Genomic DNA, 20,606 nt, shown 5'->3' with positions numbered 1-20,606 from the left:
TAGGCATTCTTCAAACCTTTCAAAGACTTACAGAATATAGCATTTAAAATAGTTTGGGGTTTTTGTTGACTATGAGGCATAATTGCTCCTGGCAACACCACCTGTATCAGAAAGGAAGATGAACATTGAAGAAACTCGTTATGGAGTTTACTTCCAATATGGTATGACTAGCCATTTGGGCAAGATACTGCTCTTGTCTGGACTGTTTGACTTTGTGATGTATAAACTGGACATGCAGGACCCACAGAAAAGTGACTGCTGATTCAAAATGGGCATTGCTACAGAATTTCTGCTTCATGGAAGAGTCTGCCAGTCAGTCTGCAGGACACAGAGAAAAGTGACTGACAAACTGCCAATACAAGAAGACAGTTTAAAGTTTCCTGCTTTGCTGAAGAATCTGCCAGATACACTATGGTCTATGGGCTGAAGATGAAAGATTACAAAAGAACTTCGGGTGACCAGGCAGTGAGTTATCTCTGACATTTCTAGAGTTTATATACTATCCTTCTGTGGCCTTTGAAGGAGTTGAAGACAGATAGTTATGGTTATAGTTTTCCTTAGTTAAGCTTAAAGATAAGTTACATATAGGACTTTAGACTCACAAGATAAAATAGATGATGAAATATTTTCTTCAAATCTTGCTAAATGTTAATGGACTAAATAGTGTTAACTGTGATTCTTACTTGATAACTGTTGTGTTATATATTTTGCTATGTTAAGGTTAAAACCCTTTTTATTTAGACAGAAAAGAGGAGATGATGGGAGATGTCAGTCTGTATATATGTTTCTCATACTGGTTAATGAATAAAGCACTGTTGGCCAATAGGAAAGGAAGAAAGGAGGGACTAGGAGACAAGGAGGAAAGAGGAAGTAGGAAGGAGGAGTCAACATGGAATGGCTGGGGAGACCAGATGCAGGCCTCACTCCTCAGTAAGATGAAAGCATGTGGAAATACATAAATTAACAGTAAGACAGAGCTAGCAGATAAGAAACTAGTACCTGGCCAACAGCATTATATCAAATACAGAGTCTCTGTGCATTAATTGGGGCAGGCGCGGCGGCGGGACAAGACTGGGGGTGGGCAGAAAAACCTTACTCCTTACACACAGCCATTGTGTCCCTCCCTTCTTAAAAGAAGGACATGGAAGAGCTCAGTTTTCACGATGTACATGAAGACAGAAACCACACTTTCCTGGAATGATGCACAAGGGAGTAATTGGGGAAGTCTTTGGGGATAAAGGTACTTTTTGTAAACAAGTTCCATACCTTTTCCCTAAGACATTGTGAGCCATAAAGGACACTGGGAGTTTCATATTAAACGTGAAACAAATTATGGAAGATATTTGTATCAGTCATATGACTCGCTTGCCATTAAAAAGGGGGCATAATAATTTTATTATGGTACACACTCTGGGAAAGACCATCAGCTTTTAATAGACTTGTAAAAAGGAAGTATAACCTTTTCACTATTCTGTCTCATCTCTGGATGAATCCATTCTGCCTTCTCAATTCTATCAGCTGCCCCAGGACCTAAGCTATGGTTCTACCTGTGGGAAGGACATTTAAATTCAGTCTTTTCCCTGACTCTGAAGGTTGTGGGGACTTAACAGCCCCCTCCCCTGCCTCCCTTGGTTCTGAGCCTTCTCTCAGCCTCACACCTCAAGCCTATAGACTTCTGAAGTTCTGAGGGCATTCTGGACTTTATCACTGCAGTCTTCATTTGATGCTAAAAAAGGTCGACATCAATATTCTCTAGTGTTTACTACCAATTGTTTCCATGTGATCACATATATTGGTTCCCAGCATCATTAGTTTCTACTTTCCCATCCCTCCTAGAATATTATGTTTCATTTTCTCTTTTAACCTTAATATAGCCAGGTTGGTGGATTAAACTGGGATGTCTACTGTCTGGCAAAACAAACAGCCTTGAGGGTGTTTTGCCATGCATTTGTTTATTTCGTCCTTCTGCTGCAACACTGAGTGTAGTCAATACCTTAGAAAACTAAAACAAACAGAAATAGTTGGGGACAAAACTGGCAAGGAAAGATGGACCCTTCAAAGGACATAAAGTAAGATTGTTTCTCATATATATATATATATATATATATATATATATATATGTATGTATGTATGTATGTATATATGTATACATATATATATATATATATATATATATATATGAAAAAGACTGTTTAAAATTACCTAAAACCATATGCATACCTACATACAGAAATAGAGTGGTTGGGAGAGAGGGAGAGAGAGAGAGAGAGAGAGAGAGAGAGAGAGAGAGAGAGAGAGAGAGAGAGAGAAAGAGCTTATCAGGCCAGTGTTTAAGGAGTCCCAGTACCAAAAGCTGAAAACATAATGTCATATACATAGCTGTTAGTTCCTCCCACTCTTTAAAACAGTGAGACCTTTACAAATCAGAGCAGCTTTTCATACAAACAGGTATTTTTATCAGGGGAATAAACTAGTCTTGCAAAAGCAAGCAACTATCTTGGTTATGGCTAGACTGAGAGTTTTTACTCTAGCAGTATATTGTCACCATTTTTAAAGCCCCTGAATATAAGCTTTCTCTACTGCAGGAGTACGTTGATGTTTTTCAGAACTAAATTTGGAGGATAAGGATGCATCCAGGGGTAGAGTGCCCACCCAGCACAGAACGGGCCCTGGGTTTCACCCCCAGCACATCAAAAATAAAGCCAACTAAATAATAAATAATTAGATTTGGAGTAAAGGCATTCCAAAACTATGAACTATAAGCCTAGAAAGTTACAGGTACATGTTACATCCATATGACCTCAGAATGATTTCCAAAAGCCCTCACTTCATCCAAGGAACCATTGCACAGTGAGAATGCTCAGCGCTGGACTGGTTACTCCTAAAAGCAGGGAGCTGTCTCTTCTGTTTGTTTGTTTGTTTGTTTGCTTTCTGGCCTGGGCCGGTTCACCCCTCCTTAGACAACCTGATGGTCTCCCGCTCCAGGGAGGTCACCATATTAATGCTGAACTTAGTACGGGCACCCAATCAGCATTGTGCACTACAGCCCAGCACTCCTAGCCTTAAGCGATCCTCCTGTCTCAGCCTCCCAAGTAGCTGAGACTACAGGTATGTGCCACCATGCCCGGCTGTCTCCCTTATTTGTATGAGTTGGGCCTGGTGCTGTTTGTGAGCATGGGATGAGCATGGGAGACAGTGAGTACTGGGAAATACCACAAATATGAAGGTGAGCGCTTGGGTAAAGTTTCATAATTCAGCAAAACTGCCTTGAATCTGAGAGCAAAGAGCCAAAGAAAATGCCTCAAATAGCAAACCTAATTAGGACTTCTACAGATGGACCTTTGCCTTGGGAGAGCACTGATGTGGCCCTTTCATCCAGAACTTACAAATAGTGCTTACTATGTGGGGCTTGTGGAAAATCCCAGCACGGGCTCTTTCCAGGAGCATGTGTGTCTTTGTATGCAGAGCAGGTGTGTCTTTGAGAATTGAACCACTCAAGCATGTCAATTTTTGACCTATTCTATAGATTCTATGTATGCCAATAAAACAAATTGGGATTAATCTTTCTTTTTAGTAGGAGCATTGTCTAAAATTAGAGATAACTCAAAGAGTGAAGAGCACATTCTTTTCACAAGCCATGGAGGGAAAGGAGCCCCCAAAAGCCCTGGAGAAACAGAAGCCCCTAAAAACCATGGAGATAAAGGAGCCCCTAAACACAGGTGGCTAAATCCTACAACAAACATTGTAACAAGCCCCCAGCACCATCATGCATGGTACCAAAATGACCTGAATGTGACTCGAAGCCATTTTCTCTTGAACAGCCAGATTCTGGGAATACAGCATGTATTGAGGGTCTATTTTCTCTCAAAGGCAATTAGTAAATTGCCCAGATTCTGCTGCTAAAAGAATACATTGGCATGAGCAGATGGAAGTGAATTTTTTTTTAATCCACAAATGGCAAACATTAGGAATCACAGACATTGATTTAACTTCTACCAAGTAAAGGAGAGCTACAAACTATGAAGTGCTCTTTCTATAATTAAACACGTCATTAAATTCACATTCCTTGTGCTTATGTTTCTTCCCACTTAATTCTAAATGTGTATACATTCTAACTACTTAGGGTTCAGCTCACACTAGACAGGTCTTCCATGACAGATAGATGGCACTGAACTAGCTATCAATGTAAGCTTGCCATGTTGTTGCTCTAGGTTTTTCACAGCACGTACTCTGTAATAAGAAATCATATGAGATAGGCCTTGTGTTGGGACAGATGGAGGGAACAGCTGAGCTAGATGCAGCTAGTTCACAAGCTCCATGAGAATAGGACAAATCAGACTTAAAAGAATTCTTGGGAACATTTAGTCTGAAAACCAGAATTTAAGTGAAGCAAAGTAGAGACAAGAAAATAAAGCTGTTTTGCCTCCCCTGGCCCCTTTGCAATGCCTTTGTTTATCCTGTAAAAGAAGAGGCCACCCATGACCAGCATGCAAACTGCAATAAGCACTTGGGAAATAGACCAATCTTCAAACTTATTGATAATGATTATGATAATGAACTATGGAACCAAACACCGAGCAGTTGACTACTTCAGGAAGTTATTCTTTCTCTCAGTCTAAATTGGTTTTTTAAGTCTAGTTTTGAATACATGGGAGACTATTTTAATCTAATTTTCATAAAAATTTCAAAACCAATCTGAGAAATCCTTCTGAAACTAATTCTCTTCATGAAAGCTGCAAGTAGGACCTTACTCTTTAAATAGAGAGGCCACTGATAGGCCTCTCTATATCTACTGATGTGTCTACTTCCATATATATTCATTGTCAATTTTCCAAACTTAGATTCAAGTAATAAATATGACTCAAAGGAACTAAAGAAAAACAAGGAATGTTTTTGGACTTTATAAGAGTTTGCACACATACAAAGCTTTAAGAAATAATTACCTGTGTTGGCTAGGCTTATGCCAACTTGACACACAAACCAGAGTTATCTGAAAGGAGGGAAGTTTAACTGAAAAAAAAAATGCCTCCATTTTCTTAGTGATTAATGGGAGAGGGCCCAGCCCATTGTAGTTGGTTCCATCCATGGGCTTGTGGCTCTGGGTTCTATAAGAAAGCAGGTGGAGCAAGCTAGTAAGCAACACCCTCCACAGCCTCTGCATCAGCTCCTGCCTCCAGGTTCCTGTCCTGCTTGATTTCCTGCCCTAACTTCCTTCAGTGATGAACATTACTGTGGAATTGTAAGCTGATAAACCCTTTCCTTCCCAACTTGCTTTTTGGTCATGGTGTTCTATTGCAATAATAGAAACCCTAATAAGATGTAAACTCATACTCAGGGAGAGACACTGGGCAGTCTTCTAGTGAAATAGCAAAGGCATTTTTATACCAACATAAATAGAAACTAATTCTCTTTTTTATTTTGATAAAATGGGGACTTTTTTTCTTTAATGAAAATTGTGAAAAGTATCCATACATTCCTTAAAGAGCTGAAGCCCTGTGGTTTATGCTCACTGAATATTGATTGGTGTTAGGGAGTTGCGAGTAAACTGTGTGTTATAAACTTCAGATGCAATTGCTTTCCTCCCAGGCACACAGATAGAAAATACAAATGATATTTATCACTATTTTAAGTGCATGCCTGCATTCTGAGGCAGAAATCGTTAAAAGGGAATGGTAGCTTCTGAATTTAGTTAGATTAATCATTCAGAAACCATCTTAAAGATATGCTTTGACTTTCTGATGTTGCTCACCAGTGGAAATGCCAGCTACACAGACATCAATCCCTTCCTCCCAGAGGGAGAGTCTTTCTGTACAGGGAGATGTTTACATTTTTTATAACTTGTTTAAATCCTCTCCTTCCAGATATTTAATGTTTAACACTCTGTGCTAAACTCAGACTCGCTAGTTTAATGCAAAGATCATAAAATACTTGATGAAAGCATATATATATATATATATATATATATATATATATATATATATATATATATTTCATTCAGTGGTGTATCTCCAAGAACTCCAAGAAGTGAACAACTTCTGATGAGTTGTCTGAATATTAAAGATGTTGACTCCTTCATCTTGTGGCTCAGATTTTCCTCGCCAGTCCCAAGATTATGCACATTGAGCTGAGCAGGATAGAGCAAAAAAATCTTTATTACTGTATATATTTTAAAGACTTTTGTTTACAATGTTATAGTAAGTAAATCATAGCAAGTAAATGTAGAAATCATACATAAATCATTCACCAAGTAGTGTTAATACTGCAAAAATAAAAATGTTGTTCATAATAAAATCATGTTAGCATTTACTCTGAAGTATATCCAAGGAATTAAAAGTAAGCAATGATGATGAATGAGAATAATTTCCTACCACCATCCTCAACTACGTGAACTTTGAAGGACGGACATAGTCAGTGTAATTACAGGTGAGTCTTAAAGTTACACTTCTAGTCCTTGGCAGCACAGCTTTAGGATTGCTGAACTACTTACATACATTTCAGCTTCTAACATCTGGTCTGGTTGCTGCTTTGTACCCAGAGTCAAATGTCTGTTTATGAGTCACAGCTGGAGAGTGGTGCGTACAGCGGGATTGTCACAATGCAGTGACTGGGACATGTCTGGTTGAGGGTTAGAAGACTGACATTTATGAGGGGCAGTGGCTACAGGTCCTGCTCTCACTTGGGAGTCACACACTAAACAAGTAGTAAGCAAGTAAGATAGATAACCCACGTTTGTAATGCTGTCTTCAGCAGATAATAGTTATTGAATATTTCAATTCAATAAAAATTTCTATTAGTTGACTGAGCAGAAACCTACCCAGAACAGTGATGGTAGGGAAGTTGTTTTGTTCTTTTGCGCCTTTTATTTTGTTTAGTACCAAAAGATGGCAAAGCATTGAATATAAGCATTATCATAGAAATAGCGATGGCAACCAGAACACTTTACAACTCTCAGAGCCCTCTGACAGAGGTAGACACAGCAGAAAACTTCACTAATGAAGAAGACTGTGCTAAGAGCAAATGAAGACTGATGCCAATAGCAAAGAACAATGTAGGAATTTCAACAGGAAGCATTTCCCAGATCACAAGGGCAATGGAAAAACATGCACTTTGTGCATCAATGTGTAATTTATGTGTCTGTCTCTTAATGTGTCAGGAGAGATTTAGAACAGCTTTCAAAAATGGGTCTAGAAAGATGGTTCAGAGGATAGCAGTACTTGTTATTCATGCAGAGTCCTGGGGTTCAATAGCTAGCACCCACAGGATGGCTCAAACCCATCTCCAGTTCCAGATGTCCCACTGCCCTCTTCTGGCTGCCATGGGCACTGCATGCACATGGTCCACAGGCAAACATGTAGGCAGAATTAATGTTCATAGACATAATATAAAAATAGATAAATCTTTTAGAAACACCAAATACCAAACATACATTAACGTAAGTACGATCTTTTAGCTCTTTGTTGTCTATGAGCTTTTGTCAGTTGCTATTCGAGAAATAATAATCCCCACAATGGGCACTTCCAACTATACTGCTACACTAGACAGGTGTGCTATTGACTTGCAAAATTTACAACTGACAACCTCATATGAAGATGTTTAATGTTTACTCAGAGAGTGGCAAAATATTTCTATTGTTTTCCTTTTTGATTTTTGCATTTGGGCAGTTATTGGAAATGTGGGGTATCTTATATCCTGACCAATGGGCTGGTGCACTTAATGCTTTATTTCTTTGTTTTTCCAGAACCACTGTGTCTTTGATTCCTCTTTCCTTTCATACAGGTGATGGTAGATGTTATTCTGTAAATATTTTTTCTCATACTGGTTAATGAATAAAGCACTGTTGGCCAATAGGAAAGCAAGGGAGGCGGGACTAGGAGACTAGGAGGAAAGAGGAAGTAGTGAAGTGGTCAGCATGTGGTGATGGGAGAGAGTGAACGCCAGCCCTACTCTCTGGTTAAGATGAGACCACATGGAAATACTTAGATTAATAGAAATGGGTTAATAATTAAGACAGAGCTAGCAGATAAGAAACAAGTAACTGGCCAACAGAATTATATCTAATACAGAGTCTGTGTGTGTTATTTGGGGCTGGTGCTGCGGTGGGTCCAGATCGGCATGGGGAAAAACCTTACTCCTTACATACAGGTTTTGCTGACTCCTTTCCTCTACTCCCCAGTAACAATGTCTTCTCATTGCCTTTCATCTTGTGTCCAGTGTACCTTGCCTACTTGTCTGCACAGTGAATCATGGTTTTCTTTCTGTTCATCTTTAAATGTCTTTCTTTCCCTAATGCCATGTGTGCTGCTTGGAAGCTATTTGAGCTTGGCACTCCTTCACAATTCCTATCAATTGAAATTATATTTGATACTCCATTTATCTGGATTATCAAGACACATCTAAGTTTCTCTTGCAGCCTTCCAGCCCTAGCATAAGACATCATTTTGTTGATACACATCTGTAAAGAATTGCCACTTTATTTTAAATGCATGGTCTCATCTTACTAGAATGATGTTATTCTTATGTGTGAAAGCATGGCTAACTGTTCTTCTAGCACTCTTAGGATTTGTTTCTTGCTAGTTGTGACCTGTACAATACACTTCAGAGAGTAATAAACTACTCTCACCCTTGGGTCAGGATTCACTGAAACATTTGTAGATGGAAGACAGTTTTATAGTTATGCAGCTAGGAACCTCAGTTTTGATGTCAAACACTTGCTTGTTCTTCTCTGTCTTAGCTGGTTCCTCTACTAAATCCTCAGGCTATACTGGATCCTTAAAATTTGTCTGTCTTATCTTGTTACTATCTAAGTCCTGTGATGACTATATTGAGAAAAAGTCTAGGTATATTTTTTTCATCCTACAAAGGATGAAATGTTGGAATAGACTTAAAAATTCATTGGTATTATTTTAATGTTCTGTTATAGATTCTAAGTAACTTTCTTTTATGGACACCATAATTGCAAGCGATTTACAAATGCAGACTTTATGACTCCAATTAAACTAGAGGCCATGTTCCATTAAAAACAGATTAAGCACATGAAATCAGTTGTAAGGAAAAATAAACATGCCATGTGTTTAGAACTTTCACAATAAGTGATTAGCCATGTCAAATAATTTATGTTTAGCTAACATTTTTACAAAGCTACCTGAAACAGTTTCTTAAATTTCATCAGAAAAAATTCATACTACCTAATTTTAAGTATAAGTAATCATGTGCTCATCTCTCTTCTTTCTTACTTCATTCCACACTGCGAATATCTATAAAGATTTTTATGAAATATGAAAGACTTCTATATTTGAGTCTTAAGAATATTAGGGACTCAAATGTAGTTCATTAGAAGGATTGTACTTTGTAAGAATCAAGCCAAGTTACTAAAATAAATCTGAAACAAATTGAGACACCAATATCATGGTAAAAATGCTCACATAAACAAAATTTAGGAAAACATCACACAAGATGATGAAGCCCCCTTTTTGTTGTTGGGGGAGACAGGGCTTGAGTTTCCTGGAAACTTGTGAACGCTAAACAGTTGCTTCTCACGTAAAGGAAGAAATAAGGTGTGAGTAGAGTTAAATTGAGCACCAGTGGCTCCAGCAAACAAAAGCCAGCCTGTCTTTAAGTAAGAATGCATTAGGATACAGAGACAGTTAAATGAATTGGATAGGTCACAGTGAAGGTTAGATGACTCTGAGAAAATTCAACTACAAAGGTATTACACTGGTGATGTAACTTAGCATCAGTGTTCAAATACTTTAAGGATGTGTTATCATTTTCAGGAAATGCCAATGTTGCTGATAGAGAAACAGAGGTAAAATATAAATGAGCTCACAAAGAAGTTAGGAGGTGGTTGAAAAGATTTTTAAAATAGTTAAGTTTCTAAGATTTATAAATCTCATGTAGGTCTAAGACCAGAAGCGTAGCACAGTGTTATTTATAATCAACATAAAAAAATAAGGACCTGTTTGAAATGTCTATTTTACATCTTGTTCGTGTGGTTGCAAAGTCACTAGTGTCCTAGGAAAAGCTTCCTAACAGAAAGGACCTTCAGCACCACATGACCCCAATGTGGATGCACGGTAAAGGAAACAGAGGCAAGGTAGCATCCCCATCACTGTGCATTCTTCCCCTTTGCAGCCGCCACAGAGCCTGGCGGTTAAACCATCCCCGTTCACAGGAAGTCTTGGGAAGGAGTAAACTTAAAATTGGAGAAAACAAGCGGCAGGGGATCAGGTAATGGTCTTCACCGTGGACATTATAAAAGGCCTGTGTGGGCTCATTTGGGGTGAGTTGTACTGTTTTCACTGCTCGCTGTGGGTGATTTATGATGGTGTCTTACCGCCTCCACTTCAGCTGGGTCGTACCAAACGTTGATGTACGGATGCTGCAAAGCGTCATCCACCGATATCCTCTTAGCCGGGTCGATCACTAGCATCTTTGACAACAAGTCCCTGGCTTGGCTGGCTGAAATGACAAATGCGAAAAGTGATTCCTAAGATTTCTATTTGGGAAACTAAAAAACGGAAGCAGCCTCCTTCTAGTCACCAGGAAATTCCTTGTGGGTATAAAAGAAATGCAGCTTCTGTTTGTTTGTTTGTTTGTTTCATCTCAAAGTCTAAGATCATTTTGAGAGCTCTTAGAGGGTTATATGCTGTGAATATTGAGTATGGTTATTCACTCAGAATTATAAATAGAATTTATTAGCTATGAAGTTTGAATAAATAAAGAAATTTTGGTGGGTAATCTGTAAGGACGCTAGGGGGTGGGATAAGGGGCCGGGAAATGCAGAGTGCATGATGCTTCTGCAGAAACACGCAATTTGGATACAGGGGTGGCTGTAAGAGGTCAATCTGTGTGCTTTCACGTTCTCATACACCAAGTAGGAGCGGCAGAATTAGTAGAATTCACACTGACTTGCCAACCAATGTTGTCCAGATTTCTTAGATTCCTTAAAAACAATCTGGAGAGTGACTGTGATTTAAAAAAAAAAAAAAACAAAAAAACAAAACAACAACAACAAAAAAAAAAACACCTCATTTAACTGCTGAATTTTGTGGTAGCATTCTATCTATGTTCATCAGCCATTTAAATGGCTGGAATCATGGTTTGGTGGAATCAGGTGGCTAGTGGCTAAAGGAAGTCCCAGGCCATGGCTGATGGTAATGAAAATCTCCATATCGTGAACAAGGTGGCATGGCGAATTGTTGGTTGGAGCAGATGACACACACGAGACAATCAGCTAGCATATTTGTTCACTAGCACTATGTATCCACTATGTGGATTTTTGTGTTTCTGGGTGACCCTGTGTGTACAGTCTTCGAAAGTCAGAGCACAACCTCGGGCACCACTCTTCAAACACCATGAATTTTTTGTTTCTTCTTTTGAGACAAGCCTGGAACTTCATCAGTTAGGCCATCGGACTGGCTGCTTCCACCTCCTCAACACTGGGATGACAAGCACGTGCACAGCCCTCCATTTTTATTACATGGGTCCTGGGAATCAAACCCAAGTCCATGTACTTGCAAACAATCCCTTCCTTGCCTCCTCGCCGAAGCTGAAGATTTGGCCCCGAAGCCACATTGATTTTTAGTCTCTAAAGCATGTGAAATGTTAAACAAAGTCATTTCTTAACAAGAATGAGCAGTATGATAAAATTATCTTAATAATATCCTAAACCACTATTATTATTATTCAAATGGTCTCACAGTTTTAACAGTAAAATTACTCAGTATGCTCCAAATATATTGTTAAAATTTCCAATTGAACATAGCAAAGCCTCGATTGGCTTTGCAACTTGAAATATTTCTAATTAATGAGAGTGCCTAAGAGTAGCTAATATCAAAAATTAGAACTAAATATGCTAATGTACAGGAAAAATGTCAGAATTAGGGACCTGTTTGTATATTCACAAACTTAGAAGTTCAGTGTTTTTATTCCCCTTTTAAAGGCAGCAGATGCATTCTGTTACAGATTCAAGAGTTCGTTTGTAGTATAATAAAATGTTGACAGCAACATGTTTACAAGAAGACATTTTTATTAATTTTTAAAATATGTACAAGCATCAATTGTTATTAAATGTTCAGATTAAGGCAACTGGGTTAGTTGTTGAGAATTTAGCAATAACATAATTAAATAAATAACTTAAATAAAAGTTGAGAAATATCAATTATTGTCACAGGCCGTCACTGTGATTGATTATTGGTGGCTTTTCTTTTCCCACATCCACTTTTGGATATGATTCAACTGTCTGACATTCATTTTCACTTAATTTTTCTAATACAACAGCTGAGATCTAGGAAACTATTCTCACTATATCTGTGATTTTTTTCTTGTGCTTATAATGTTTTATATTACTATGAAAGTTTATTCATGAAAGGATATTTTATGTCTATGGTAATTTTTTCCAATAAATGCAATTTTCTTAATTGATTAGCATTCTTTTCAAATAAAACTTTGAAGTTTCAAATAAAACAAGAATACCCAAAATGAACAAAGTACACACTAACTCAAAATTTAAGATGATTTTATGACCAGTGTTCTAGCAGCCTGACAGGGTTGTTTATTTCTTTTGTTAAAAGGTTCTTTTGATCTGTAGCTGATTTTATCCTCAGATTCATGTACCCTGCATCCATAGTCTGCTCTACAGACCATCTGTATTTCTGTTCTTAGAGAGGGCATGGGACAGAATGGCTCTTTGATGAAAAGGGAATGGCCTTTGCCAACACCAGATCATCTACTAGGAGCCACTGTCGGTACCATATGTAGCAAACAAGGAGAGAAATATTTTTAGTGCCACGGCTTTCAACTTTCAGCCAAACATGCTGCTTTCCTAGACTCAGAACGAACTTTTCTGTTGATTGTTTGCATTTTGTGACAATTCATTAGTGTTGCTGGTCTTCTATTAGAATCACAACTATGTTAAATAACTAATAATTTACAAAAAAAATAGTATAACTAAACCCTAGAAAGTTAGATTTACATCACAAAGCATGTTATTGTTAATAGTTTGTTGTGGGGGGGGTGTTCTCTTTCCCTCCTAGCCTTTTGGCCACCAGGTCGAAAGGGCAAGAGGCAGTAGTGGCTACAGAAGGTTCTGCACACAGCCCATGAGCATGAATGAAGACAGCCCTCCAGGAGATAGACTTCAGTGAATCAGCTCAACTTCATTCCAGAGTATAAGGAATATGTAGGACTGGGGAACCTGGGAATAAACTCTATTTGCATTAAAGGTTGCTCTCCTATCACAAGGCTTGGTATGTGGCAGTAGAGTCCTATCAAAGTCCTAGAGCACTTGCCTAATTACCATGTGGATCATCAGGGGAAGAGCATTTGCAGGTAATTGTGCCCTTGAGATAAGTCCGGTCATCCTAGGCCTAGAGACATCCTCCATACAAGGCTGGGTAGCGAGCAGAAAGCCTCACTGGAGAGTGTGGGAGTTCCCACATTGCCAAGTGTAAAGAAAGCTGCCAGGCTATGGTAGACTGCAACCACTTCCAGGTAGCAATGTCTTCCAGCAGTTTGCCTGCAAGCATTTTCACTTCTATTAAATAGTTCAGTGAGGGTTTTGCTGTCTCCACAGTGTTATACTATCAGTGTCTTCACAGGATTATTTTGTCTACTGTGGTAGTTTGATGAAGAAAGTCTCCCATAGGCCCATATATTTGAATGCTCATCAGGGAGTGGCTCTACTTGAGAAGGATTAGAAGGTGTAGCTTTGTTGGAGGAAGTAGGCGGTGGAGCTTTGACTGTTCCAAAACATCAAGCCAGAACCATGGACGTTTCTCTTCCTGCTGCCTGGGAATCAAAATGTATAACTCTCACCTACTCCTCCAGCACCATGTCTGTCTGCATACCACCACGCTTTCTGCCATGATGACAAGGGACTGACTCTAAAACTGTTAGGCTGCCCCAATTAAATGATTTTTTTTTTATTTTTTTTATTTTTGGTCATGGTGTCTCTTTACAGCAATGGAACAGTACTAAGATACCTACTATCATGATTATCATGTTGATAATCATACTAAGATATCCTTTAGATGTTTCCCTCTTTGTACAGGAAGTGTTGACAGCTATGGGAATGCCTCTCAGAGACTATATAGCACTATGATATAAATCTTAAATTCTTTATGAATAAATTTGGAGGTGATGACTACATCTCAAACAACAAAACACATCATTTTAATTTCCTTGTCACATTGATGTTTATCTTGTTTATTTAAATTAAGCCTATAAATTAAGCCTGATAGGTAATTGACTGCTCTACATACTTGAGGCACACCCCCACAAGCTTGAACTAACCTTGCTGGGTTTTTTTTTTAATAATAAAGTAAATATTTTAATAGTATGTTTTATTCCAGATGCTGTTGAAAATTCTTAGCAAAATATTAAGTAAATTAAACTTCCCCCAAATTCTTTACCATCAGTTTTTAAAAACTAGGTAAAGTTAGCTGGTTGTCCAGTAGCACATGAAAGCAGGGAGGCAGAGTCCCAGTTTAGGAAGAGGGGACAAGATTTGAATAGAAAGAAATTAGGTAACATCTAATTTATTACTCTGTAACTGGAAATGGTGCTAAGACACGCCAGAAAAATACAAGGACCTAAAGCACCTAAGTCTACAAGACTTTACAAATGAAAATCTATGTGAAAAGTATTTTCTAGGAACTAAAAGAGGATTAAAGACATTTTTCAAAGTAGAGTATACTGACTTTTTAAACTCACATTTCAAACAATGGTTTCAAGACTCTAAATAACTCTGATAAACAGTTTACCAAAGAAGATTATTGCCAGAAACACCTCTTCTTGCATATATCTGCTGTGTCCGGCACTCACCTTTGAGTTTATTGTGCTCAGAGTCGGCTGGGAAGAGGGAATCTGGAAAGAGCTTGGGGAAGGTGAGTCCTGCATACTTGGGCCGATTCTCCACGTAGTTTCTGACTGTAGGCTGCAATTTCTTCATGAATTCTGGACACGGAGTTCCTAGCTGCTCGATGACTTTGTTCCACTGGTCAATATCTGGGGAGGAAAGGGTTAAGGGAAAAAAGAAGTGCAGACCCTGGGTTCTCTCCTGTCACTGGGGGCTGGGACCCATCAGCATGGCTACAATCTTACTAAGCAGCAAAGGCCAAGATGGTGAAATTCATGTTGACAGCCTGTCCACGCACACCCTTGGGATTATAATTCAATTGTTTGGAACTCTTGTTCCAAAGTGGCCTTTGCTTTACAAAAATAAAAACATGATTCAAAGGCATAGTAACACATATATAATCTTGTGATTTAGAGTAATATATGCAAGGACAAATCATAGGACGTTCTCTCTTGTTTGTAAGGATTAAAAGATTCAAATAATGTTAGAAAGATCTTAATGTAATAATAATTTAATAATCATGTTATTTAGAATTAAAATTTATCTCACTTCATCACTTAGGTTTTTTTCCTAGTTACCTCAATCATATTTAATTTTAGAATAGCAAGCACATAAATACTTTAAATAATATTTATATTTTCCCTAAATTGCCTTTAAGAATTTTGTTCCTTTTCAAAAAAAAAATGGGGAAATTTCATTGACAATGTTTTCTACTTGCAATCATCACACTTTGGGTCATCACACTGACTCTATTTGGCTGTGCTTATTTGTGGAATGCATTGCAAAATCTTAGTACATATATGCATTTGTAAACTGCTTAAGTTTCTGTCTTTTTAAAATTTATTATGCATTTGTGACATATGTTTTTCTCAAAGGCTGTTTGAAACATGCAGGACTTTTGTGTCACCCATAGTTACTCTTTCTGCGGTATTCACTCTACCTGTCACAGTCACTGTCAGTCACTCTGTCCTCTCTGTCTACTGTAGTCACTGTCACACTCTGTCATAGTCGTTACACTGTCTGTCACAGTCACTCTGATTACCTGTAACTTAGCACTGAGTGAGCAGCTTCACATCCCTACCCTAACCCCCTCCCAGCCTCCTGTAACTAATTCAGATGTTCCTTTTCATTTTTTGTTAATATTTGATGTGTCATAGCCTTGAGAATGATAAACAATGCAACCCCAAAGGATCAGCTACAAGTGGCTGATTTCAGACAGGGTTGAGTCTTGAAGGTTTGCATTCATTCCAACTCCAGCCCACTTTATTCTCCTACAGCCCCATCCTTCACTGAATTCCTTCCTCCTAAAGTAACACCAGGCACTTCAAAGAACCTTCACATAATGCTAACTAATTAAGATTTATAAGGCCCTTCCTCTTAGCTATTCAAGAGTTGAACCCAAAGGGCTGAATGTCCTGAGAAAAGACAAAAGAAACCATATTTGACATAAATAAAAATGCAAATGGTAGGAAGGCAATCAAACAAAGATAAAAGCAAGTTAATTGCAAATCTCTACCTCCCTTACAACCTGGATGAATAAAATTTAGTTATTATACTAAAAAAATGTAAATTGCCATGGACCGTCTGGAAATGAGATGCAGATGACGAAAGTGGGGACCCATTCCCTAGCATGACAACAGAGAGATCAAACCAAGAACAAGCATCAGCGAAACTTCACTGATGTCATCGCGAGGCTGAGAATACAGAAGGGAATCAGGATTATTAGAAATAAAGACATTCACTACATAAGATTGGTTAGTCACTCTCATGCAAAACTATGCAAGACTATGACTACAATAACATGTAAGTAGATAGATTATATAGGTAGATGACAGATAGATTATAGATACATATATACATAGACAGATACATAGATAATAGATGATAGGAAGATAATAAATAGATAGTGCTCAGTACTTACAACAATGTCCATGATATAGATACATAGATAATAGATGATATAGATAGATAGACAGACAGATAGATAGATAGATAGACAGTCAGACAGACAGACAGACAGACAGACAGACAGAGAGACAGATAGTAAATAGTACGCAATACTTAGAACAATGCTCATGGTACTTAAAGCATAGTTGTCACTGTAAACATGAAAAAGAAGCCTTGTCTATAATGCAGTTGAGTTACCATGCCCCACCAAGCTGTCATTGGCCCATTATTAAACTTACTCTGAACTGTAGAGGGTAAGGGCTAATACCATGTTTAAAAGAGGCAAAGAAAATTTCTTGACTTTCTACAAACAAATCATTTAAGAAGTATGGCAAAATATTGTCAACTCATTATTTTATTCTAATTTCATTCAACTAGAGTCTTGAAAGTGTTTGTTTTTAATTTTTTGCAGTATTTATTTATTTATTTATTTGTAGCTCAGTTCAGCTTCATACTTGTAGTGTGGCTCTCAAGCCTTGACTTCCTTCCTACCTCCTTACCTCCTCCTGGTAAGTGCTGGGATTCTGAGACTGGGCAGCCACACTCTGCTCATAAACTAAATCTGCCCAAGAATCAGCCCTAAGGCTTTGGCATTTTTTGGTAAAAATGTAAGAAGGGCCACATATCCAGGAATTCAAAGAATAATTTGGGTCTCTAACAGCACTGTGTGACATTTTCTACCTGAGAGTGCTTTTAAATGAAGCATCATTCGGGACCTAGAGATATGGAAGAATTAAGATTATGTCTGTGAGGTCGGTAAGTAGTCTTCCAGCAAACACTAGGTACAACCCTCTTAAGACAGGTGCCCTTCTTTTAACACACTCCCCTCAAGTCCTTTCCTCCTACAAATGTCTGGAGGTCTCGATAAGGGAGACTTGCTTTCCTCAGGTTCAAGTCAGTGTCCGTGAAGGAAACAGGCAGTCTGGAGCTAATGAGGTTGACTCATCTTTGTCTAATGTTCATGATGCGATTTTGAAGGGGCATGTCCCTCAGAGAGCATCCCCAATGTGCTGTCTTGGTCTTTCGTGTCAACACTTTTAAAATTGTTGTCATGCACATTTTGAATGAAAAGTAAGGTAAAACTTTAAAAAAAAATGATCAGATTTCCACCAGTATTCGTACTTTTAAATATATAAGGGTTTACTGGTATCAGATGCTGACACCATATGATGCACCCTTTAGAAATTAATTGCTCATATTATCTTTATGAAGGCACAACATTACAGCATTTCCATGCTGTACAGAACAAGGAAGTCCTTGCAGTTATAAAACGAGTAATAAATATATGTACTTTCACGTTCAGATCTATGATTTTGGAAGATGTCACACTGAGAAAATCATCTAAGGCCTTGAGTATTAATGGGGAAATGACACTTAATAAAAATTATGATGGCAAATTTTCTCATTTAATTTTAAGCTCACCGCAGATTAAAGAGAGGTGGTGTTGCAAATCCTTTGCTCTTGGGAATAGATGAGAGACTTTGCACAGGAGATTGATCATTACTAACGACTTCTGTGAGTGGTACCATCCCAGGAGAATGGAACAGGGCACATGTAAGGGAGGATGGATGAGCTGATGAAGCTGCCAGCTGCAAGCTTTTCTGGTAAGCTGAAAGTTCAGACTCTAAGGGCTACTTAGTGTAGCTGATTGGAGAACTCTAGACACATTCCTGATAGACGTATTGATGGAAAACACCTGCTTTCTGGGTCTTTGGGTTGCAATTATGGATGGAATTTATGCTCTGCAGTCTCTACCTTCAGAAGATTCTTAAAAAGTTCTCTGGGGATTTCATCCTACCATGCAGTTTGAGTTACTCTTTCACTTTTTTTTCCTCCTTAAGCATGGTATTTCTAGAGTTCATATTTACATGACTAATGGTTCACTATTTTAGCCTGCTGGTCCATCTTCAGTGTGAAAATATCAGCAGACTCCATTTGCAACTTCAAGACCATCAACGGTCTCTCCTAGTTCTTTGCTCATCTCCCCAAAGAAGGCATCACCACCTGCAATACCTATACTGAATAGTTCCAGAAGATGCCATTTTATTTCCAACTAGCCAGTATGTAGGCATGGTGCTGGGTAATGCTGTGTGGCTTTAGTTTAGCTCTGTAGGAAAGAATAGAAATTGGTCTCCAAGGGAAATGAAATGAGGACAGAGTACATACACTGTGCTTTCAATATGGTGATATGAAACCATGTTCACAAACTTAGATCTTCACAATGGAGAAAATTTACAAAAATGCCCTGCAATCCAGACACCCACCACTTAACTGTAGGATTCCAAGTACTTAGATCTGTGTTGATTATCTCAGAAGAAACACTGGTGATAACTGCATTTAGAGAAATACTAATCTAGACTATACCAACAGTCGACAGTGAGTTACTAAAGCCAGATGTGAGAAGGCTGGGCTGTGCTTCTGTGTTTATGTTGAAAAGACAACTCCACACCATAGCTCACTTAACAGACCAGTTCTCAGGAAATAAGTCGAAAAGAAAAAGCTCTAATCTTTCTCTCTTTCACTCATCACTGTCTTGAAAATGGGGATAAGACAGTCAGGACTACTGGATCCCAGTAGAAGAAAAAGAGCTGAGGCTGCATTGTCCATGAGGTCAGCTTAGGACAAGCAAAGGCATCTCCAGCACACCACATAGTGACCCCAGTTGTTTTAGTAATGGTTATCTCCCCACAATAAAATTGGGTCTTAAAAGCACTTTTACATTTGAGGACATTTGTAAGATCAGGGCAGAAACGTGCATACTCAAAAAGGGTGCTCTACATTGTTAAGTTCGAGTTGTTTTATTTCTTTAATAACACTTTAGTTTGAAGCTGAGGATGCAGTTCCAGGGTAAATTATTTGCATGGTCTATGCAGGGCTCTATGCTAAATCCCCACACTAACAGTGTGTTCCCTCAGAGTGAACACAGGAGGAAGTATGATAAGCCAGAGCACACAGTCTTGGACCTCCAGGGCCTACTAGTGGACACTTGATGCAAGTGGTTTTCACTATAATTGTTTTTTCTTATAAATCTATTATTGTAATATAGCTTTACAAATCAAAAGTAGGCAAGACATATGTTTTCTAATGTGTAATATATGTTGTAAGAACAACGTTGTTTAAGCTATTGAAGGTTAAGCTCCTGGACTCCTCATCTGTGTAGGCTCTTTAGGAGACTGTTCTTTTATTGATGGTTGTGAGCCCAGCCTTTAAGGGCTGATCTATCCCACCAGCCCTAGGAGACTGTTCTTAACTTCCCACAGAAGCACTCATTCTCTGATGTAAACGGCACCCTCCTCCAGGTACAGTCCTCTGGCTTCACAAAAAGTATCTGTCTTACTTGCACAAGATTGCATCTAAAACATTAAAAAAAAAAAAAAAAAAAGGAAAGAAAAGAAAAAAGATTTCACATCTATATTTGGAGGTGAGAAGGCTCCAAATCACTTTGGGCCGCAGGACACTGTGCTCCATCTTGGGACACATCTCTGGAGAGCCACATTAATTTCTGGGTGTAATTGTGTACACTGGGTTGTTAAAAGGGGACCATCAAATTTCTGTGAGGTCCAGAAAACAGAGCTGGGGACATTGCTCAAGGGTAGAGCTTCCCTCGCATACACATGTCCTGGGTCAATCCCCAGCATAGCATACACAGGCTCTCAGGTCAGTCCCCAGCACCGTATAGACCAGGCAGAGTGGGGCACACCTGTGATCTCAGCCCCTGGGAAGTAGAAACAGGAGGATCAGATGTCCGTATGGATTTGGGCCTGACAGTGAGTTCAAGGCCATCCTGGGCTTCATGCAACCC

General features: G+C 38.6%; 1 protein-coding gene across 4 annotated transcripts in view; it reads right to left on the bottom strand.

Annotated features, from left to right (window-relative positions):
- The window catches only part of Mapk10 (mitogen-activated protein kinase 10), a 258,111-nt gene that overhangs the window by 43,912 nt on the left and 193,593 nt on the right, over positions 1–20,606 (bottom strand). For all 4 annotated transcript variants that reach the window (XM_051198162.1, XM_051198164.1, XM_051198161.1 and 1 more), the window contains 2 exons: positions 14,824–15,006; positions 10,334–10,458 (listed from right to left, as the gene is read on the bottom strand). In XM_051198162.1, the coding sequence (XP_051054119.1) occupies positions 10,334–10,458; positions 14,824–15,006 (308 nt within the window). The remainder of the gene's footprint in view (positions 1–10,333; positions 10,459–14,823; positions 15,007–20,606) is intronic.

This window comes from Phodopus roborovskii, unplaced genomic scaffold, assembly GCF_943737965.1.
Source record: "Phodopus roborovskii unplaced genomic scaffold, PHOROB, whole genome shotgun sequence".
Classification (NCBI taxonomy): domain Eukaryota; kingdom Metazoa; phylum Chordata; class Mammalia; order Rodentia; family Cricetidae; genus Phodopus; species Phodopus roborovskii.
Note: the sequence above shows the minus strand (reverse complement) of the source record. Positions and strands in the feature narration are given on the sequence as shown.